General features: G+C 51.6%; 1 protein-coding gene across 14 annotated transcripts in view; it reads left to right on the top strand.

The window, feature by feature from the left end:
• Positions 1-23,187, top strand: part of Cacna1c (calcium channel, voltage-dependent, L type, alpha 1C subunit) — a 625,400-nt gene extending 602,213 nt beyond the window's left edge. For all 14 annotated transcript variants that reach the window (XM_013520119.1, XM_013520128.1, XM_013520127.1 and 11 more), the window contains 9 exons: positions 4,480-4,581; positions 7,775-7,902; positions 8,374-8,508; positions 10,042-10,394; positions 13,707-13,835; positions 16,931-17,037; positions 17,680-17,783; positions 19,907-20,242; positions 22,345-23,187. In XM_013520119.1, coding sequence (XP_013375573.1) covers positions 4,480-4,581; positions 7,775-7,902; positions 8,374-8,508; positions 10,042-10,394; positions 13,707-13,835; positions 16,931-17,037; positions 17,680-17,783; positions 19,907-20,242; positions 22,345-22,647 — 1,697 coding nt within the window. In that variant the 3' untranslated portion in view covers positions 22,648-23,187. The remainder of the gene's footprint in view (positions 1-4,479; positions 4,582-7,774; positions 7,903-8,373; positions 8,509-10,041; positions 10,395-13,706; positions 13,836-16,930; positions 17,038-17,679; positions 17,784-19,906; positions 20,243-22,344) is intronic.
• The last annotated feature ends 10 nt before the right edge of the window (positions 23,188-23,197 follow it).

A 23,197-nucleotide genomic window follows, 5' to 3' on the forward strand; every position in this document is an offset into this window, starting at 1 on the left:
CTCACAACGATCCTCCTGCCTCAGCCTCCTGAGTGCTGGGATTACAGGGGTGTGCCATGATGCCCGGCAAGCTTCTAGAACCAAGCACTAACTCAAGCGATTTTTAGTGGCTATTGGGTGGCAGGGGGGACTCTCCAACACTCAGCTCCCATTTAAAACTAAAGAACCTGTGTTAGGAAGGGGACACTGTGACCAGTGGAGATAGGGTAATGGTCCTCACTCACAGTTGTACAGGCCGCACCCGCCACAAGATGCTTGACCCTCCAGCAGGAAAAGGCTAAGGTCCTCTAGCACTGCACTCCTCGGCCTGCTGCCAGCGGAGGGGCCCCTTCTGGTTTGCTCAAAGGCGCCTGTGGGCAGCCACCTGCTGTCCTCATGACGGCAAGTGTGCCTGCGCCACTCCAGAAAAGGCCATGTGGGGTGTACCTGATCACACACCGCTGCTCCCCGCCCGTTACAGCATTCCTTAGATTATGGTCAAGGGGCCACAGCCTCACAAGCCACTGCCAGAGCTTGTTCAAAATGCCGAGTCCCAAGCCCAGCCCCTGAATCTGAAGGTCTGAAGGTGTGGCCCGGGAATCCCTACTTTGAGGCAGCTAAACTGATGAGTGTGTGAAGCAGAGTAATTAGAGGAAACTGACCAGGGGAGCGATGTGTTGTTCTCTTTCCCCTTCTCACACCTCAGCCTCAGAGCCCCAGGCCACCAGCCGTGTTTGCCGCGTAGTCCCAGGAGGGGCGGGAGGCGGGAGGTCTGCACACACTGCCAGCTCTCACTGGTAACACATGTCCAAGCCCTTTATTCCCTCTCGCTGCAGTTTCTTCATGTGTAAAATTAAGAAAGGTAACGACCTCTGGGAACTGAGTTCCGAGTAACCCAGAGAGGGGCCATCTTTCAGGGAAATCCTTCCAGAGAATAGCAGAACCATCTGAAGGAAAACAAGACCCAGGCCAGCACGACACACATTCCAATAACAAGCTAATCTTTAAAAAAAAAATAGGTCAAGTTCTGCTGTTCAACTCAAAAGACAGCGAAGGCTAAGAAAAAATAGTCAGACACCAAGGCAACAGTCAATCCAAAATGGGTGTGAATAGGCCTATTTCTGACGACCAAAAGAATTAGATACATATTTAATGCATGTGTTGACATTACATAACAGAAAATTGGAAAGAACTTTGTTAATATGTCAACACTGAACAGCACTGACTAGTGGAATCGGCAGTGACTTAGACCCTCTTCCTCCAGTTCTGTTACTTTCCAAATTTTCTGCCATGAATATTATTTTATTCGTGTTTAAGGGGGAGGGTTTTGTTTGCCAAGGACAGAAGACATAACCGCTGGAAGGAAAAAGATGCTGTCATACTTAGAGCTTGATGTAAATTAAGGGTGTAAGTTTTGGTGCCACAAGAGCAAAGATGCACAGAAGCCAAGAGTCAGCAATAAAGCACACCGTCCAAGGAGCCATATTCAAAGGAAATAACGCTGACAGCTGACAGGCGTACAAAGGGGCTGGCCAGGGCTTGAGGGAGCTCAATGGCAGAGTGCTTGCCTAGCATGCACGAGGCTCAGAGCTCCATCCCAAGCACTGTAAAAACCAGCAAACAAACAAAAGGGACTCCCCAAAGTACTCAGTGACTGACAGCCAATCTTGAGAATGTGGGGATTCCAGAGAAAAGGGGAGACCCACCCACTGGGAGCTCCAGTCAAGAGTTTTTTTAAAATCTCTTTAAACATAATGACATGGCAAAACAGCCACCAGAGGGCCTGTAATGCTAGGCTCAAGGGTGAGCCTTTGGCACACACAGACCCTCGAGAACTTGTTCAAATTCCAAGACTAGGAGATAAGGCCTGTGCTTAGAAGCAACGGGAAAGACGCGAGAGGACACAGCTGTGAAGATAGGGCTTAGATCGGTCCTCGTCCCTAGGCTTTGTGAGTGGGAGGAACTGGGGAGAAATCAACCCCTCCTTCAAAGAAGGAGAACTCCCACCCCCAGCCCAGTACCCAAACAGCTTTTCTCTTGGAAAGCAGAAAAAAAATACTTTCAAATACTTAGACGATGTGAAAATGAAGTTCCGTAGTTACATAAATCATTATAAGAATAAACGAAGGCCCCAAAATAATATGAAATCCACAGTTACACAGATCATTAGAAGAATAAAAGAAGGCTCCCCCAAATGCAAAATCCACAGTTGCCTGTTCTCATTATGAGAATAAATGAAGTCACCCCACCCCAAAACAGGAAATCACAGTTGCATAGATCATTAGGAGAAGAAATGAAGGCCTGGAAAGAAAGATGAAACCCGCAATTACATAAATCATTATACGGACAAATGAAAGCCAAAAAAATACAAAATCCACAGTTGCATAGATCATTAGGAGAAGAAATGAAGGCCTGGAAAGAAAGATGAAACCCGCAATTACATAAATCATTATACGGACAAATGAAAGCCAAAAAAATACAAAATCCACAGTTGCGTAGATCATTAGGAGAATTAATGAAGGCCCCCTCAAAGTATGAAAGACCTTTTTAGAAGATCCATGTGTTTCCAAGGTTGTTGTAACCAATGGTCACAGACTAGGTAGCTTAAAGCAAGAGAAAGTTATTCTGCCATGGCTCAGGAGACCAGCAGTCCCAAAGCAAGGTGCCGGCAGGGTCGGCTCCTTCTGGAGGCTGCGGGATCTGCCCCACGCCTCCTCCAAGCTTCTGGTGGTTGGAGGCTACGCTTTCTGGCTATTGGCTCATAACTGCAGCACTCCACCCCTGCTTCCCTGAGTACCCTCTGCTGTTTTTCTAGGGACACCGGTCACATCCATTCAAGGCCCAACCTAATCCAGTGTGGGAAGATCTTAACTAGTAACCCTACTTCCTTCTGAGTTCACGTTCCACAGTTCCAGCTACACAGGAATTTCGGGGGGGATTCTGTGTAGCCCCATACAAAAGATACGTTCATTTTAACCCGATTCGTGTTAGGCCTCTTGCACTGCACATGTCAGAAACCACTAACCCCCTCGCTGTGATAGGGCTTGAGGGCCTCCACTGCAGAGCCCATGTGTGGTCCTCTGCTTCAGCTACTGTTCGAATCTGATGTTCAAACACAGAACTCAGGGGCTTATTTCTACACTGCCACCTCTGTCTGCTGTCCTGCATGGCCTCGGAGTTGCATCTAAACTTAGGCCATCTGAGCAGAACTCTCTGCCATGTCCCCTAGTGCCTCGCCCAAGTATTGCCAGTGACCACCACCTGGACTGCTTTGCTAGTGCTGCGTGACAAATCACTACAGACTGCCCAGCTGTAAACAGCACATCGTTAGGAGCTCAGCAGTCTGGAAGGCATAAGTCCAGCCACGGAATAGCTGTGTTCTCCACTGAGGGTCTCAGAAGACCAAAATCAGGATAGTGATCAGGTCGTGTGCCCTGCTGGAGGCTCTGGGGAAAATGCCACCCGCAGACTCACTCAGGTTGTGGGCAAAATTCATTTCCTACCATTATGCATCTTCAGTCCTCACTTCCCTGGTGGCTATCGGCTGGAGACCACGCTCAGCTCCCAGAGACTGCTTCTCAATTAAGGCCACAGCTGGAGAGAACTCTGCACTTTCAAAGGGCTCGTGTGATTAGGTCAGGCCCGCTGAGATCGTCTCTCTATCTCAAGCTCATAGGTGCCATATGACCTAATCCCGGGAGTAAGACCCATCCCATTCCCAGTCCCAGAGATTGGGTGGGGAAGTATCTTGGGAAGCATCCTAGAACATTCACATCCTCTCATAGCTGCAGGTCTCAGCTCTTCTCTTCTACCACAGTAAGGCCAATGTCCCATCTCATTAAGCCTGTTTTCCCAGTGGAGAAAGTAAACCCAAACAAAATCCAGAGCCACAGAACCCAGCAGCTTCTGATTCTGGTGTGAGGTTGTGCCATCTTCTCCCTGTGGGAGGCTCACAGGCAGAGTCTCATAAACACAGACACACTGGCCAGGGAAGGGGCTGTCCTTCCCTCTGATCACCCAGTCCCTGCAGCCACCCAGAGAGAACCACAAGAAGTGCCACCCATGGAGAGCAGCCTCAGGGCTCTCCTGGCAGGGTGACGAGGGCGGGGCCGAGTGAGTGGCTGCAGGCAGGGCTGCAGCTCTGTCCAGGCACCAGCAGGCTCTTGGGCTCCAAGTGACTCTGGGAGAAAAAGCATAAAGTGGTGAAGGAAAGGGACACCAAAGCGGCCTCAGTGGCATGTGGGGAGGGAGGGAAAATGAGGCCATCAGAGGGGAGGAGGAGGGGGAGGGGAACGGGAAAGGAGGCAGAATATGGGGAGGGGACAGCAAGGAAGAAAGGGAAGCTGACAAATCGGGGTGATGTATGGGGAAGGGCCACCATCAGTAGCTTCTCTAAGACCCCCATAAGTGACTTCTCACTTTATTCAGAGGGACCCAGCCCATGGGAGCGCACTCCTGGGGCTCAGGATTGTTCTCAGCCTGGCATCTCCCACCCCTCAGGGAACCTAGAACAAGCCAATGAGGAGCTGCGCGCCATCATCAAGAAGATCTGGAAGCGGACCAGCATGAAGCTGCTGGACCAAGTGGTGCCCCCCGCTGGTGGTAAGTGTTGCCTGGCGTCCTAAAGCTGTGGTTTCATGCGGTTTCTCTGCCTTCTGTCCTGCCGCCATGGCTCCTTTAGAAGTAGAGAGAAATCCCTTGAGATTCTTGTTCTTGAATCCGCTAAACTCACAGAAACCTGCTTTCCCCAGATCCTTCTCATGGGGTTCAAAAGCCCTACTGGTTAGAAGAGAGTAGGGTGCAGTGCCTTGCACGAACCTAGATATAGACTGGGAGGCTGGAAATCTGCTGCAGTCTCCCACTGGGCATCCCGGCACCAGCCAGCCCTTTGATGCACACAGGTTTGGCAGAATGTCCCAGGGATCTGCACAAAGTGTGTATTTCTCCCTAAGCCTCTGGGCTGGTTGCTGTAGGACTGCTTTAGGGGCCTGAAAGGAAAGTCCCCTGAGATCCCCCCTCTTTTCAAATTCTTTTCCTCCTTCCTAGAGGGGTGTTCTCATCTCTACCAAGCCCAGAGCCTAGCTTTATAGCAGATAGTTTCTATTGTCATATGGTCCCAAATGAAAATAATAGTGATTTTCTTACACATGTAATTTCCAAAGTATAAGTATAATGCTGTACCCAGAAGAATTAAAGACATCATAGCAGAGCAATGTATATGCACCCATGTTTACAGCAGTGCAATTTGTAATAGCTAGATCTTGGAAACAATCCAAATGCCCATCAACTGAGGAATGGATTAAAGAAAATGTGGTTTTTTTTTCTATAATGGAATACTACTCAGCCATAAAGAAGGATAAACTTGAGACTTTTATAGGTAAATAGATGCAACTTGAGACCATACTTAAAAGTGAAATAAATCAGACCCACATGTGTAAACACTGTGTTATAAGTCTCACTAGTGTGAGAAGCTAAACAAGTAAATAGGGGGGCTGGGGATTTAGCTCAGCGGCAAAAGCGCCTGCCTGGCAAGCACAAGGTCGTGAGTTCGGTTCCCGGTACCGGAGAAAAACCAAAAAAAAAAAAGTAAATAGGACCCAATATGTACAATAGATATTGTGAATTGGGAAGAAACTGTTCAAGCCGGGGATATAGCTCAGTGGCACAGTGCCTGCCTAGCAAGCGTGAGGCTGTGAGTTCGATTCCCAGTACCAGAGAAAGAAAAAACTGTTCAAAAGAAAAGAGAAACTGTGATGGGAGAAAGTGGAAAGGAAGAGAAAAGGAAAAAAAATTTTATATATATACGCACATATGATAGCTAAGATAGATATACTGCTAGTTTCTCTTAGTTCTTTGAAAAGAAAGGTTTGTGCTAATATTGTTTGGACAATATCTCATGCTTATATCTTGTACCCGGAGTAACTACTCTGAAGATAACAATATGCAATGTATTAAGTACTGTTACTCTCCTATTACCTTGTTTTGAAATTCTGGGGTTTTTTCTTCTTTTTATAATAAAAAATAAATAAATAAAAATTATTTTAAACTATCATGCTGCAGTTCTAGTACAAAATATATTAAAAGCAAATGTTTTCAGTATTTCAGTGCTCGGGCACAACCACGCAAGAAGTCAGAATTGATAAAATGCTCAGTTGCACCACCCCCCTTGGAGCAAATAAGTTTGTGTTGAAAGAAAGGAAGGAATATTTTCAACACTAGATCTGTCATTTTGAATTAAGGGCTAGCCAGGCATGGTGGCGCAGGCCTGTAATCCCAGCACTCGGGAGGCTGAGGCAAGACGACTGTTGCGAGTTTGAGACCAGCCTGAGCTACAAAGTGAGCTCAAGGCCAGCCTGAACTGCATAGCGAGACACTGTCTCAAAAAAGACAAAAGAAAAAAAAAGGGGGCTGGGGCTGGGGATTTAGCTCAGCAGCACAGTATCTGCCTGGCAAGGGCAAGGTCGTGAATTTGATTCCCGGCACCAGAGAAAAACAAAACAAACAAAAAAAAAGGACTAAGTAAATATACTCAATAGGTATATATTATTTTTTTTTAGGTGGCTTTCTGACAATTAGAAAACATCCCATACATTTCCAAACCACCCTTAAGAGGTGGTAGAAAACAGTTCCCAAACAGAAAGCAAAACCGGGGCTAAGAGTTATCATAGTAGGCCAAGTGGTGTTTCATAACCAGTCGTTTATTTGACTCTTAAAACATTTCTATGACATTTTATCAAGGAGCTGAGGCTCTTGGAGCTAAGTAGCTCCCTTCAGTCACAGAGTGAATAGAGGAGACTCAGGCTTAAACCCAGGTCTGAGGGAGCCTAGGACCCTGAGCTTGCTCCTGACTTCCCTGGAGGAAGGCCCCAGGGTCCTCCGCCCACACGGAAACGAGACCCTGCCAGTGAAGCACATCAGTGCTGTGTAGAGTTGGCTGTTTGCAAGGGACGGCGAGGATCGGGACAGCCGTCACAAGCTGTGAGACCAAAGCTGCGAACAGCTGTGCTCTTCCCAGGAGCCGGGAGGCAAAGGACAACTCGCTGGGTACGCGGCACCCCTCCCTGAGTGGCTTGCCTGCTGTCTCCTACAGTCCTGAGACACACACTGAGATATCACATGTGTGACCTGGGTCAGCCCAGGGGGGACACGTGGAACCATAACCAGTTCTGTCTGGTGGAAAGGAAAAACCCAGACTTCAACAGGAAGGAGGAAAGTGTTCCTTCCTCCCGCCCCTCCAATCTCAAAACAGAACTATGCTTGCACTCCGTTTGTGATGGGATCAAATAAGAGCTAGCAGTGTCAGTTCAGGAACACAAAATGCAAGGTAGGAAGTATTTTTGACACTACGTTACCTGTAACCAAAAATATAAAAAGAAGAAGCCTGGTACAGTGTTCCGCCTCTAGCCCCAGTGATTCAGAAGGCATTTGCATTAGTAATCTCTGGAAAAATAGTCAAGAAACTAACTTTCAAGATTGGCTAGCTCGGGCCGGAGACGTGGCTCAGCGGCACAGTGCCTGCCTGGCAAGCGTGAGGTCCTGAGTTCGATTCCCGGTTCCAAAAAAAATAAATAAAATAAAATAAAATTGGCTAGCTATGAGGAGGTGATAACTAAGCAGATAGCAGATGTGATGGGGGATGGACTTTTCACTACATACCATTTTATATATTTTCCTCTTTTTTACCAAAAAAATAAATTTTAAAATGTAAAGAAACTTTTGATGCTAAAAAAAAATTAATGAAGCCCCCCTGAATTTCTCTGTTTCCCTTCCGTCCTTTCTCTTCTCTGTATCTCAGATGATGAGGTCACAGTTGGCAAGTTCTACGCTACTTTCCTGATCCAAGAGTACTTCCGCAAATTCAAGAAGCGCAAAGAGCAAGGGCTTGTGGGCAAGCCCTCCCAGAGGAACGCTCTGTCCCTGCAGGTGAGGACCTGGAGAGGGCCACACACCCGGCAAGGTCCCGGTCACCTTCCTCGGACCCTTGGGAGGCTGAAGGCCAGGTCCCTTCAGAAAGAAACTCCTGAGGGCACCAAGCATTTCTGCAGAGGGATGCAAGGAGAATGTACCCCTTGCCCTTGTACCATTCCTCCTCACACTGCTCTGCACAGTCCTGCCTGCCTCCCAGACCCCACAGCCCTCGGCACTCAGCTGAGGTTCCCGTGGTCCCCAGGTACCTGGTGGCCCTAGTGTCCTTTCTTTCCTCTGGATAGACAAGTGGACTCCTCCAGCCTGGGGTAACAAGAGGCATTCCAAGAAAGGCCTTCGTGGTCTATAGACCCACCGCCTGGCAGGGACGCAGAGGGTGCAGGCACCGGGTGGGGCAGTGCCAGGCAGTGGCTGGCTGTGCAGTTCAGTGTTAAGGATCGGGGTCCTCCTGTGTCCCTCTGTGTCCAGGCTGGCTTGCGCACACTGCATGACATCGGGCCCGAGATCCGACGAGCCATCTCTGGAGATCTGACTGCCGAGGAAGAGCTAGACAAGGCCATGAAGGAGGCTGTGTCTGCTGCCTCAGAAGACGACATCTTCAGGGTAGGTACCATGACAGTAGTGCTTTTCTTTACCAAGTTCAGTTGGAAGCAGAAGAGGGGGTGGACTGTGTCCTGCCAAGAGAACCCAGGAGGAAAGATCTGACCTCTGCGGCAGGTTCCAAGCTCATCTGCTCAGCTGGCCCCTTGTCCCGCCACCCTTACGTCTGACTCCTTATCACAGGAGCGCCCCTAGGACCCAGCAGCTCAGAAAAGCAGGGGGCACCATGTTTCTAAGGAAAATGTTTCTTGGAAGAAACTTTACTTGAGAAGTTTCGGGTAATTTCTGGGTCACACCAGATCCACACACCTTATCTGCACACCTGTCTTGTTGGACAATATTTGAACATCTGGCACATTCAAGCAAAACCCCGGAATTCTGCTTTCCTTGGAAAGCATCACAAGATCTGGCCGTACTGAGGTACGCCCCCTTGAAGCAGCAGGGGTGGGAACCAAGTAGTGGCTGCACAGTCACGATGGGCCCTGTGTCATCCAGGTCACAGAGGTCCCTCCAGGCCTCGCTTTCCTTCCCTGGAGGCTGAGGTTGGCCATCAACGGCAATCGTGAAAATTAAACTTGGCTGAAATACCAGATCTCTCACATCGCCTCTCTTCATTCATTTGTGGTACCTGCCTCACCCCAGAAGCATTTGGCTAAATTCCTTCTGTAGCAAAAGAAAAGCTACCGACCCTAAACATCCCAGGGTCTGGCTTAGCCTTGTGCCCAGGCACTGCCCAGCTCCTAGGCTGTAGCACACATAGGGAGCTAGGATCAGCCCATCGTGCCCCTGGCCATCCTTCATCCTCATCCTCATCCTCATTCTCATCATGTGAGATACGGAATGGCCTCAGGGACACTGCACCATGTTAACACCACCCAGACAAGATCCCAGAGCCACAGACCCAGTCACCAGAAGCCCAGGATGTCCTGATGTGAAGAGGGACACCTCCCATCCCGCGCAAAGGATAGACACCCTGACAGCCAGCTAGGGCGCTGGCCACTTGTCTAGGGCAAAAAACACTGGTTGCTAATTATACAGTCCCAAACACCATCCCCAGGGGGAAAGAGGCACGGCATAACTGAGGCTTCATCCTTGTTGTTCCAGATTGTTTGGCCAGCAAGGCTTCTAGCTCTATGAGCCAGTGGGTTTCCATTTTGAAGAAGTCTAGTTGCTTTGGTCCCTTTCCCCACCCCTCGGTTCTCACGATGGGCTCCGCCAAGTCGAGCAGCTGGAGCTCTGAAGGACCCCCATCCTGGACCTGCCCTGGAAACCCGGGGTCCCCAGGAACTCTCAGGAAGGCTGTCACCTGCAGAGCCTCCTGCCGGCCCCCATTCCCACAAGTTGGGTGCCCGCCCGCTGCATCCGCTGGCCCCCCAAGGGGGCAGCCTTGGAGGCTTAGCAGCCAGGTCCCCCTGCCATGTCTGTGCCCCTCAAGCACAGTGGGCAGCGTGCCCCTGCCCACCTGTCCACAGCTGCCCCAGGGAAGGAGAGGCTGCCAACAGCCTTCCCTCCACCCACCCTCCCTCTTGCCTACAGAGGGCCGGTGGCCTGTTCGGCAACCATGTCAGCTACTACCAAAGCGACAGCCGGAGCACCTTCCCCCAGACCTTCACCACCCAGCGCCCGCTGCACATCAACAAGGCGGGTAACAACCAAGGCGACACTGAGTCGCCCTCCCACGAGAAGCTGGTGGACTCCACCTTCACCCCCAGCAGCTATTCGTCCACTGGCTCCAACGCCAACATCAACAACGCCAACAACACTGCCCTGGGCCGCTTCCCCCGCCCTGCCGGCTACCCCAGCACGGTCAGCACCGTGGAGGGCCACGGGCCCCCCTCCTCTCCTGCCACCTGGGCACAGGAGGCCACCAGGAAGCTCAGCGCCATGAGGTAAGCAGGAGGGTGGGCCCAGCTGTGCACAGGGCCTCACGCACCGCAGCCGGAGGACACTAGGGTGGAGGAGACTTGGACCCTGGGCCCACCACTCCCCCTCCAGCTCCCGATCCATGTGAAGGAGCAGGCACCAGGCTACCAGCCAAGGCTGCCCTTGACCAAACATGGCAGCCATGCTCTAATGAGCCAGCGCCCCCTGTTGGCCAGGGTGTCCCCAGGCACCGCATTTGGCAGAGCCTCTGTCCTCACTCACCCTTCCTGACCAGACGCATGCTGGTTCGTGATCCCCCGAGATGTGTACAAGGGCTACCTCACAGGAAGTACCCCCCTCTCCTGCCCAAGTCTCTGCCCACACCTGGCCTTTCATGCAAGTGAGATGGGAAGGGTAGAAGCACCTTTTCCTTTACAGCACCCCCACCTCCTGGGGACAGGCTGCTGGCAGGTGGTGCACTGGCTCATTCTGCCACAGGAGGGGAGCATTCCTAGAGTCAACTGCCTCTCCCTCCTCCTGACTCACCGTCCCCTCCCACCTGCCCTCACGGTAGGGTGCCCTGCATCTTGCCGTGTCACCCTTCACTGTGTTACTCTCCCAAAGTAGGACCGTCACTCCCTGCTCAGCAGGCTGAACAGATCCCACAGCAGGCCAGGTTCTGGGGCAGATCGCTTTTTCCTGCCCTCTAGCTCAGAAATAATGGCCAAGTATAATCCTCCTAAATCCCTGGACTGATGTCCTGAAGCTGCTGCCATCCCAGGGGCCAGCACACTTGCCCACTGGTCTCATGGCCCTAGGCAGCACCCATATCAAGTGGCCACAGAGACTGGGCTTTTGCAATTTCTGATGACAGGCAAGTTACACTGGCGGTCCATCCCATCCACCGTATTCTCTGGGCGAGGGGCTGCTTTAACCACCCGGCCCTGCACTGCAGAAAGCCCTGGACTCAGGCGATGTATACTATGCCCTCTATGCCCAGGGCAGCGTGCTCAGCACTGGATCTTGTGTGCTGATACGAAAGGGTGGCTTTCCCTAGAAGATGTAAGTTTAAGCAGCTTGCCCATGCTTGTCCTGGTGGCCCCGCCCTCTCCCACAACCCCAGTTCTCCACCACAGCCTTTGAGGACTTGGTCCTAGTACCACTTTGTCCCTCGTGCACCTTGTTTTTAGGGAGACTCTATGTCCATCATTAGTATCTCAGTACAAATTAAATTCCCTCCTTCCAAGGGTATTTTCATATTGAACTTTGTTCTGCACTAAATACTAGGAGAATGATTTCTAAGAGGAGCTAGGGGAGCCAACCAACATCAGGGGGTTTCTTCTCCCCACAGATGTAACTCAGTAAACTATAAAATACAAAGCACCTAACACACAGTAAGTTCTCACCGAACATCAGTTCCCCCCTTCCCACTGTAGTTGATAAAAACACTCAGGTGTTAAGCTTCTATCAGGTAATGAGGAAAAGCACAGCCAGAGTTTCAGCACTGGGTCTTATCCTTCACGTCCCAGCCCAAGGCTAAGGGCAGTGGCCTATTGGGAGTTGCAGTCTCCCAAACCCCTGGACAAGTGAACTGGGGCAAAGGATGAAGTAAAAGAAACAATGCAGTATGATTCTCAGGGGTCCAGGAAGGTCAGAGCTCTCATGACTGAAACAAAGACTCCTCTGAATTGCCCACTATTTACTGGGTAATTTCATGTCAGGGTGGTTCAGGGAAGTGCAGGAAACATCTGAGGAAAAAGGCGCCATGGTAAGCAAGGACTTAGAAGGTAGAACAAAGACATTCCAAGTAGTAAATCTGGCTTAAGGCAAGAACTGTTTGACCTCTAAGGTTGGCAGTATGGCCCCGAGCTTAGAGTGAGATTTTTCTCTTTTTTTTTTTTTTTTTTTTTTTTTTGTCTTTTTGAGACAGAGTCTCGCTATGCAGTTCAGGCTGGCCTTGAGCTCACTTTGTAGCCCAGGCTGCCCTGAACTTGCAACGATCCTCCTGCCTCAGCCTCCCGAGTGCTGGGATTACAGGCGTGTGCCACCATGCCCAGCTTGAGTGAGATTTATTGCCCTCAGCTGCAGTGTTATCTTGCCTTCTGGGGCATCACAGAGTCACAGACCACCACAGGTCTCTCCTGTGACTGCTGGCATGGAGAGTTCTACTTGCTGCACGCCAGCCGCTGGCTCTTTGGGAAAGTCACCTAGGCCTGGGACAGAATCTTAAGTTCATTAGGAAGCCAACTGATTAATTCTAAAGCCTGCTCAGCGCCACTTCGAAGTGGGCTGCATCAGTCCCCAGCGTTGGCACCGCGTTGCCGAAAGCAGGCCGGGCGGCCTCGCGCAGAGCTCCGCCAGGAAGTGGTGTCCCTGCCTGCTGCCGTTCTCCACCACCCGCCCATCCATCGCAGACTTGCCGCAACACTCCACATCCCTCCCCTCCCTCCATCCAGAGCCTCCGACATCTCACCCTTCCCTCTGACCGGCATGCAGGGGAAAGCCCTCCGGTCCAAGGCACTTCCCGGCGTGGGAGGGTCTGGAGCTCAGGCAGGACCCAGGCACATCAGGGACTCAGGCTCGCTTCCCTCTGCCCAGAACAAACCCCTCTACATGAAGTTTCTTCTCTGTACGATTACTCCAGGGAGCCAGTGTCAGAGCCAAAGACACTTCAAAATACGATGCCAGGAACTTCTCAGTTGTGTCACACAAATGCCCAAAGACTCAGCCGTCCTGCCCTGTACACTGCAGCCCAGGACCCTTCTTTAAAAGTGGGTCCTTCCCACCCTTCAAAGCACCATCTTCCCTATGATTTCATTTGTTATTCACTACAAGCCTCTGAGTCAGGCAAGGGATGTGTTACTCCAGTTTCACAGAGGGGGAAGCTGAGGTCCGGGGGAGCTAAGCATCTTGAGCCAGAGGGCCCAGAACTCACAGCTCCTTGGGTCCTAACCCAGCATTGCTCCTTCCACCTGGGACCAGACCCCTAGTCTTAATGCATCTCTGGCTCCATGGCATCCTCGGTGACTGCAGGAGGAAGTGGCTATGGCAGTTGTGTAGTGTGTGCACATGTGCCTCTGAGTACACGTGTGTGCATGTACCTGTGAGTGTGCACGTGTCTGTGTACGTGCATTTGTGCCTGTGAGTACGTATCTATGTGCATGTGAGCACGTGTATGCCCAACTGTGTGCATGCATGAGTGTCTGTGTGTACCCGTGTCTGTGTGCACACCTGTGTGTGCATGTGTGCACGTCTATGTGAGTGTGCGTGTGACCTCTTCTGAAAGAGGGACAGGACGGCTGGCAGTTCCTGATCTTTGTTTCTGTCTTGGACTGTAGGTGCCACTCCCGGGAGAGCCAGATAGCCGTGGTGTGTCAGGAAGAGGCATCTCAGGACAAGACCTATGAAGTGCGGATGAATGAGGATGCCGAGTACTGCAGCGAGCCCAGTCTGCTCTCCACAGAGATGTGAGCTTCCCTGCCTCCTGCTCAGGGGACGCTGGGCCGTGCCACTGAACTCACTCCTGTGGGCGTGACTTGGGGGGAGGAAGAGATTTCAAGTCAGTAAGGCATCTCTTTACAGAGGTGGGAAGCCCCCATCACACACCGTCCCCTTTTCGTGTGGCCTTCCCACGCTGTAAAATGCTTCTGGGAAAACTTCTGAACATCGCTTCTGAAACTTTTGGTGCTATGATCAACAGTCATAAACATATTTCCTGGTGAGGCTCAGCACATACACATACATATGGACATTAACAGTCTATGAAACTGCTTATAATAAAGCTGTCCAGAAGAGAGCACTGTTGGCAAACCCAGGGCCCACGGTTTTGCCCCTGTTAAAATGTCAAGATAGTTACCAGCAGGACCATCAAAGGAATAGCAAACTTCTGTGTCTTATGAGTAACTACATGAGAGTAGCTCAAGAGCACCAAGCAAAAACCAGTGATAATGAAATGGGCCAGGAGTGGTGGCGCATGCCTGTAATCCCAGCACTCAGGAGGCTGAGGCAGGAGGATTATTGTAAGTTCGAGGCCAGGGGCAGCTACAGAGTGAGTTCAAGACCAGCCTGAACTGCATAATGAGACCTGTCTCAAAAAGACAGAAAAGAAAAAGATAATGAGATGGAAATATTAATTACGCTAATTTGATCAGCACGCACTGTATACATGTGTTGAAATATCACACTGAGCCTCATAAATGTGCACAATTGTTAGATGTCAATCAAAAATTTTGAATGTTTAGGCAGGTAGAAATTTTGACTCCTCTGATTTGATCATTGTGCACTGTGTACATGTAAAACTGGCAAGAGAACCACAAGTTAAAGTCTGCCTCACATGATTTAATAACTTAGCAAAAACTGGCCTCAAAATAAAGAAGGGCTGGGGACACAGCTCCATGCGAAGGCCCTGGGTTCAGTCTCCAGTACTGCAAATAAAGAGATAGACAGTAAAAGGAGTGCCTTGTGCCCCATAAATATGCACAATTAAAATAGTAATAATAATAATTTAAAATATAGCATACCTAGGACAATAGAAAATATCAGCATGAATCAGATGTCACGGAGATAAGAACTATTTTGTGAAACCGTGGCTTTACTGCCTGGGTATGTCCGTATCTACCGAGCCTCCTTGCAAAATGTGTTTATGATGCTGAGCTGCATTCAGAACCGTTTCAGACATCGTTTTAGAAGCCTTCCCGAAAGCACTTTGTCCTGAGGAAGGACCAGCCTCTGAGGTTTCTGAAGAGAAGCAAAGGTAGCGGAGAGGCAGCGGGCAGAGCGGGCCCCAGCCCCGGAGCGGACACAGCCAGCTCGGCGTGCGGCTCCCCGGAGTCCAGGCTTCCGCCCCGGGAACTGGGCTGGAGAGAGAGCAGCAGGCACATCTTCCTGTCCCGGTGTGTAACAGAATGAGCGAGGGAGTGAGAAACGGAAACAGTGGCCACCAGCAGCGACCTGGCAGTCAGTTAACCCCTCGGGCCTTCATGTCCCCGCAGCAACCAGGTGGTGGCAATAACATCCCTTCCTTCTGCTTTTCCAACTCAATGGCACCGAGTACAAAACCAAAGAACTGCCTGAGACTCCTTTAGAGATGTCATTCTCCAAGCTGACTTCTGCGGAATGTTAATTACTTGTGGCTGCAGATGGTGCTAATCAGGAAAGCCAGTTGTTTCCACCCATTCCGGCTCTCGTGGACCGCCTGGGGCGTCCAGAGCTCTCCCGGCCATGAGTAAACCAGCTGCGAACTCAGGGAGGTTCTCTAAGTAGCCAGGGAGGGTCTTGCAGGAGGCGATGCCATGGAGGTGATCCCATGGAGGTGGTCTGACTGCAAACACCAAGGGGCACGGGATTTCAGAGAAGGTCACGGGCAAGGTAGCCACGATGGCAGCTCACACAAGCCAAACGGAAGCTGGGTCTGCAGGGAATGAGGAGCACCACCAAGGACAGAGTCAGTGGCCTCCTGGGGGAAAGGGCTGGACGGCACCTGTGTCTCTCTGACTGCAGGCCAACCCACTGGGGATCGTGAAGTCACCTTAGGGGGTTGCAGCCAACGTTTTTAATAAGATACAACAGGGTGATGCAGATTGCAAGCGATTGGCATGCGATGCAGGCACATAGGGTAGAACAGCTCGTGATGCTTCATGCGGTTAGGCATGTCTGAGTGCAGCGGGAGATGGAAAATGCATTTCTTATTGTGAGTCACCATCCAAAGGTTGGAAGCCAGTGCCTAGACTCCCCTGAAGGTCTCCTACTGCTCTGCTCTTTGCTGACTGAATGATTCTGTATCTGTTGTAGCCAGTAGCTTATGTGCTGTTGAGGATGAAGTAATCGGCAGGACAGGGGGAATTGAGAAGTGGGGGATAAGTCTGGGGTAACCTTGAGCATAGTCATGGTGAATAGCAGGGGCCTGTGTAAACACAAGAGCCTTGGCCACTCCAAAAACCTTATAGCCCTGGAAAATTTTCCCTGCATTCTCAATACCTTTGGCCCAAGAGCATTTCCACCACCCCAAGTCAGAAATGCAAGATGCCACCTGTAATCCCAGTACTCGGGAGGCTGAGGCAGGAAGATTGCTGTGAGTTCGAGGCCAGCCTGGGCTACATAGTGAACTCAAGGCCAGCCTGAACTGCATAGTGAGACCCTGTCTCTAAAAGACAAAAAAGAAAGAAAAAAAAAAAAAGGAAAGAAATACAAGATGCAGGGCTGAGCAGTGGCTCAGTGGTAGACATACACCTAGCCTTGCAAGACCCTAGGTTTCATGCCCAATGCCAAAGAATGAAAAGCTCGAGGCCCATAAGACAAGCTGTGCATGAGGAACTAGAAACACCACCACCCACCCCCCCCCACCAACAAGCAGGCCTGGGAAACCCCTGTGATGCCAGAAAGCAGGGCAGAATTTCTTAGGATGGCAGATTGCTGCTGCACCCCCTGTAAGCGTGTATGTAAGCACAGTATAGGGTAGTCCACCTTACTAAGGCAAATGGCAAACTTCCTTCTGGGATAGCAGCTCTCCCTGTGGGTGGCACTTCCTCACCCAGGAGCAAACCCCAAGAGTCTTCTGTTCCAGGCTCTCCTATCAGGACGATGAAAATCGACAACTGACACCCCCCGAGGAAGACAAGAGGGACACGAGGCCCTCTCCAAAGAGGGGTTTCCTCCGCTCTGCCTCGCTAGGTAAACACATACCTTGCTCTCCTGATGTGGCTGGTGGTCTCCCCCAAGATGACACTGGAAAGGTACCCAGGGATGCCTGAGACACTGTGTGGCCTGACTCAGACAACCTCCAGAGGGTGCCAGGCAGAATTCCAAAGTCCTCCATGTGTCCCAGAGACAAGGAAAGGGGCAAAAAGATGCTACATCCCAGGACACTGACATTGCTTACTGCACCCCAACTGGGTATGTGTCAGTCAGTTTTCTGTTACTGCAACAGTGTATCCAAGACAATCAACTCAAAAAGAGGAGAGGTTTCTTTGGGTTCAATTCTGGAGGTTTTTGTGCATGGTGGGTTGGCCCCATTGCTTTTGGGCCTATAGCAAGGCAGCACATCATGGCAGCAGTATATACTACACCATTTACCCTTTGGCCAGGAGGTGAAAGAGAAAAGAGAAAGAGACAGACATCCCCAACATCCTTCAAAGGTGAGCCCTCAGTAGGTTTCACCTCCTAAAAGTTTCCACCACCTCCTAGCAGCACCAATCCAGCTATTAATGCATGGGCCTTGGAGACATGCAAGGTCCACATTACAGTAGAGCCATGCGTCACAGGCCAGTGTCATCTCTTGCTGCCCTGATCCCGGTTCTTTGGCTGGCTTTGCAGGTCGAAGAGCCTCCTTCCACCTGGAGTGTTTAAAGCGCCAGAAGAATCACGGGGGTGACATTTCTCAGAAGACAGTGCTGCCCTTGCATCTGGTTCATCATCAGGTACACACACTTCCGGACAGGCCACTGGCCACCATCTCACGGGCTAGATAATCCCCACAAAGATGGGAAAATCCCCAGGATGCCTGTCGTTCTTCCCTGAATCCAACCACTGTACGGTACATCCAGCCCTGGCCCTAATAGCTCCTGGGTAAGACCTCTGCTTCTCTGTGGATGAGAAGAGCCACTGGCATGGCCCTGAGGGAACAGCAGATGTAGGCTCTGCCCAAGCTGTCTCTTCTTACATGGCCACAAGTGTCCCCACCCCAGACTTGGGGCTACACTATACACACTAGCAGGTGCAGTTAAATCTAGGGTTGGAAAACACCTGGAAATTGAATTGTGCAAAAACCCACCCAGTGAAATACAGAAATGGCCAAAGCACCTGCCAACAACATGGTCAGAAGAAGGGAATGGCATCCATGGAGAACAGGCCCAGGAAGACGCACTAGATGAACTATCTCCTGGCATGGCTGGCTCCACCTAAGATGGTGACAGCCAAGACTCTAGTATCAAGCACATACCGAGTATCTTAGAGCAAAGGGAAACTGAAACAACTACCTGAGATGAATCTCTCATCTCCAGACAAACTGGGATCTAAACCCACGTCTCCTCAAAATTTTACCTCTCCCGTTATAGACTCCTACCATGCATCTGTGCTTTATGTGATGTTTTTGTACCCAAAGGAATTCAACTGCCAATCAAAGCTTACAATCAGCATAAGATGTCCAGTATAGCTGGACTAAGTTGATATTAATTCAGCTCAAAGAAACAGTTTTGTCAGCTGGGCTATAGCTCAGTGCTAGAGCACAGCTAGCATTCGTGAGGCCCTGGGTCCCATCCCCAGTACTGAAGGGAAAAAATTTAAAAATTATATATATATATATGGTTTTGCATCATCTGTGGCATTGTCTGGTAGGTATATTACTGGACTCCCTGAAATACCAGACTTACCTTCCATTTCATCCAAACCTCTCGGGACACAGAAGCCCCAGGCTGGGTCTATCACAAACCAGGAAGGAAAGGGTGGCAGGATGAGGAGACACTGCATGCACTCTTTTAAAAGATTTTTAGAAGTTGGTTTTATCCACATGTTCTTACTGTTCTGGTAGGCAAGAAACTCCTTTTGCTCCTTTTTGTGCCTTTGGGCCACCTCCAACCTACGTAGCAATGTTCCCATCCCCTCCGTCCCCCAGAGTTGGGCTTCCCCACCACAGTGTCCCTCCCTCACACAAACATGTCACACCTGAGCAGCTGGCACTGCTGAGCAACTCACGGTAATGATGCTGCAGGCCACAGGCCCTGTCTACGGGATGCTCGTGAGCATTTGGGAACAGAGGATGCAGTCATCCAAATCGTTATGTACAATGTAAGACTTAAAGAATGGTTCAAAGACAGCCTGAGCTAAGATCGAAGTAATTGTAAGAACTAAAGCAACAACTACTGGTTTTGCATAGCTCTTTTTGATGGACACTGAACTTCACACCAACTGCACAGGTAGGTAGGTGGACAGGACATCAGTGCCTTGCCTTTACAGATGGTGCAAGTATCATTGTTCTCTCTGCTCTACTGATGAAAAAAAACAGAGCCAGGCGAGGTGGTGCACACCTGTAATCCTAGCACTTGGGAGGCTGAGACAGGAGGATCACCGCGAGTTCAAGGCCAGCCTGGTCTACAAAATGAATTCAAGGCCAGCCTGAACTGCATAGTCTGTCTTTTCTTAAAAAGACAGACAGACACAAAGAAAGAGAGAGAGAGAGAGAGAGAGAGAGAGAGAGAGAGAGAGAGAGAGAGAGAGAAACAGCCATCACTTCAGACTGAGATGATTATAAAATACATCTTGAGGACTGCACATACAACTCGGTGGCACAGCACTTGCCTAGCTTGTGTGAGACCCTGAGTTCCACCCCCTGCACAACCTTATATACGGGAGACAGAAAACATGAGAATGAACTTGAGCCAGGTTCTAGTGAGATGGGATTCAGACAGTGGACGACGATGGCGGTAGGAATTCCGGGCGGATGGAACACACTGGAAAATACAGCCGCGAAGCTGTGCAGAAGACAGCAGCCAGCCTGTCTCCGGCCTGACGCCCCCACTAACGCCGCCTCCTTGTGTGTTCACAGGCACTGGCCGTGGCGGGCCTGAGCCCCCTGCTCCAGAGAAGCCATTCCCCGACCTCGTTCCCCAGGCCGTGCGCCACGCCCCCTGCCACGCCCGGCAGCCGAGGCTGGCCCCCGCAGCCCATCCCCACCCTGCGGCTAGAGGGCGCCGAGTCCAGCGAGAAACTCAACAGCAGCTTCCCGTCCATCCACTGCAGCTCCTGGTCAGAGGACACCAGCCCCTGCGGCGCGGGCAGCAACGCGGCGCGGAGAGCCCGGCCCGTTTCCCTCATGGTGCCCAGCCAGGCCGGGGCCCCGGGGAGACAGTTCCACGGCAGTGCCAGCAGCCTGGTGGAGGCGGTAGGTGACCGTGTGCTGCACAGCACATAGGAAGGGAGAAGGTGGTTTGTGCCCAGGTGGACTGGATGTCAAGTCTCTGAGCCAGAAAGACCTTCCCTCATCCAGAAAGACCGGGCATGTGGCAGTTAGGCGTGAGCAGGATGCTGCCGGCTTCCTTGAGGCTGGCCTGATGCAGAAGGAGAAAGAAATCAAGGGGCAGTGCATGCCTGCCGCCCGCCAGGGAAACCCTAAGAAACCGGCTGTGTACGTTGAGTGCAGGCTATGCCTGCTCGGTGCCCCGGTGTGCTCGGCTGCACATCTGCACAGAGCAGGTCAAGATTCATGGTTCTCAGCCCCCAGCGCTCATGGGAATCCCCTGAGGAGCTCTGGGACGTGAAACTCCTTTTTAAAGTCTGTGATGGTTGGAGTGTACAGCCAGGGTTGAGAGTCCCTAGTGCGGAACAAAACAGCTTCAGTTCCGCTAGCCTCTGGCTGGTCAGAGCATCTTGTTCAATCCTAGCACCACATTTTAGGGGGCCTTGGACAAACTGAGCCTAACCCAAAGGAGGGTGATCAGGATGGCAAAGTCCTTAGAAACCCAGGAGAACTGGTGAGGAAAAGAGGTAAGAGAAATAAACCTGCAGAGGGACTTAAGAGGCTGTGCCGCTCCTCTCAGCCTGTCACACTCGGCTCTGGGGACAGGCAGGAAGCGGATAGAGGACTGGAGTGATTAGTTCAGCCTGACTAATCAGATGAGGAGTTGTTTCCTGTAAAGCAGCGGCCCCTACCAGTGGACACGTGCAGGCAGACACAGTGCTCCTCTGATCATGAGGCTGCCAGGTGACTTCTGCCATCCCTTATGTCCCCAGGACACCGGTGCTTCACCTGAATGAGACCGTCCTTCATTCATTTTCCAGATGTCTTTTGAGACCCTACTGCCTGCAGGCACTGGCATAGGTGCAGGGAGACAGCTGAAAAATAGAGCCCTCTCATGGGCCCGTGTTGTGGTGAGGAGGGGCGGGTAATACATAAACATGCCTGAAACATGTCAGGAGAGGGCAGGACCACCAAGGAAAAGTTAAGTAGGGAAAAGAGAAAAGGGGTAAGGCGAGTACAGGAGCAAGATAAGCAAGCCCCAGGGGGAACAACGTGCGAGGTTGGGGCCAACTGCTTCCTCCCACCCCAAGCCCAGTGATGGCGAACCTGTAGGGCTTCCAGTGATACAAATAGCCTGCTGTGGCTCATGGGCTGTAGGTCGCCCCCACTGCACTTTGCTGGTCCCTAAGCAGCTGGAGGGAAGGAGGAAGCTTGGGGTCACCTTCTGGCCCTTCAAAGCAGGAGGCAGGTGCAGCCAATGCGTTTTGCACACAACCTCCTCAAGGACCCCGCCCCCAGGAAAGCAGCCAGCTGGCCAGGGGCAGGTATGAAGGCTCACAGTTTCACCAAAGGAGAAGTGAAAGTTTCTTTGAAAGAATAAGAGGGAAGCGAGCTGGAGTCGCCAGGGAGGAGGAAAGGAAAAAAGGGGCTGAGATCTGCCTGTGAACTAGCAGAGCGGAGCTCCTGTGATCCCTCTAGGAGCCAAGGTTTCATGCATTTGATGACAGCCTTTGACTACCCCCTCCATAGCTTCTCTCCATCCTCTGCATCGCTAATTTCTTTGGCTGATGCCCCATCTCGTTTTTCTATGAGCACCCAACCTGTGTGTGCACACCCATAGGCACACACGCACGCATATACGTGCTCGTGCATATACCTATATACGCACGAGTATGTTGTCATACATATACCGGTATACACATACACCTGCAAAAATACACATTCTCATAAACAAGGATATGCACACAAGCATATGTATATGCACATCATACATACACATACATACATTCACACACAAATACGCACTCGTCTATGTGGTATGTACATGCCTACATGCATACACAGGAGGAAGCTTGGGGTCACCTTCTGGCCCTTCAAAGCAGGAGGCAGGTGCAGCCAATGCCACACACTCTCTCTCTCTCTCTCTACCTGAAGTCACAGTCCGAAGCCCTGTGGTCTCACCCGGCGAGGAGAGGTGGCTCCAGTGACCCCGTTTTCTTCCATCTCCCCTCGCCCCTCCCCTGCAGGTCTTGATTTCAGAAGGACTGGGGCAGTTTGCTCAAGATCCCAAGTTCATCGAGGTCACAACCCAGGAGCTGGCCGACGCCTGCGATATGACAATAGAGGAGATGGAGAACGCTGCCGACAACATCCTCAGCGGGGGCGCCCCGCAGAGCCCCAACGGCACCCTTTTACCTTTCGTGAACTGCAGGGACCCGGGGCAGGACCGGGCGGGCGGCGACGAGGACGAGGGCTGTGCATGCGCCCTGGGGCGCGGCCGCAGCGAGGAGGAGCTCGCGGACAGCAGGGTCCACGTCCGCAGCCTGTAGCCGCCGGGGCTGGGAGACGCCGGGTTTTTATTTGTTTCAATGTTCCTAATGGGTTCGTTTCAGAAGTGCCTCACTGTTCTCGTGACCTGGAGTTAACCGGAACAGCGTCTTCATTCATTCCTGTCGGGACGAGACGCAGAGTCGGGTGGTGTGCAGAGCCGCTTTTCAGGGGGAAGAGAAGCCGCCAGGCCGCGCGTGCACAGAGGGGAGGCTCGGAGGTGCGAGGGCCCGGGCGGGGAGCAGGACCGGAGCCCCGGCCCCGTCCCTCCCTCCGGGCGGGGAGAGCCCCGGCTTCCTGCGGGAGCCCTCACCTAAAGGACGCTATGCCAAACGGGTGTCTTTCAACTTTGCTTGTAAAAAAAAAAGAAAAAAAAAAGAAAGAAAAAGAAAAGAAAATCATTTGCACATATTCTGTATGAGCCTCACTGTCTCCGGAGAGCCCGGGCCCTGGCAGAGGGAGCGGGCCTGACCCGCGAGGGTCTCCGCGCGCCCGGAGCCGGACGAGGGCGCTCAGCACAGGCGCGGGCCGGGCAAAGGGGGCGTGGCCGCC

The sequence above is a fragment of the Chinchilla lanigera genome, unplaced genomic scaffold (genome assembly GCF_000276665.1).
Source record: "Chinchilla lanigera isolate Chin_1 unplaced genomic scaffold, ChiLan1.0 scaffold00053, whole genome shotgun sequence".
NCBI lineage: Eukaryota > Metazoa > Chordata > Mammalia > Rodentia > Chinchillidae > Chinchilla > Chinchilla lanigera.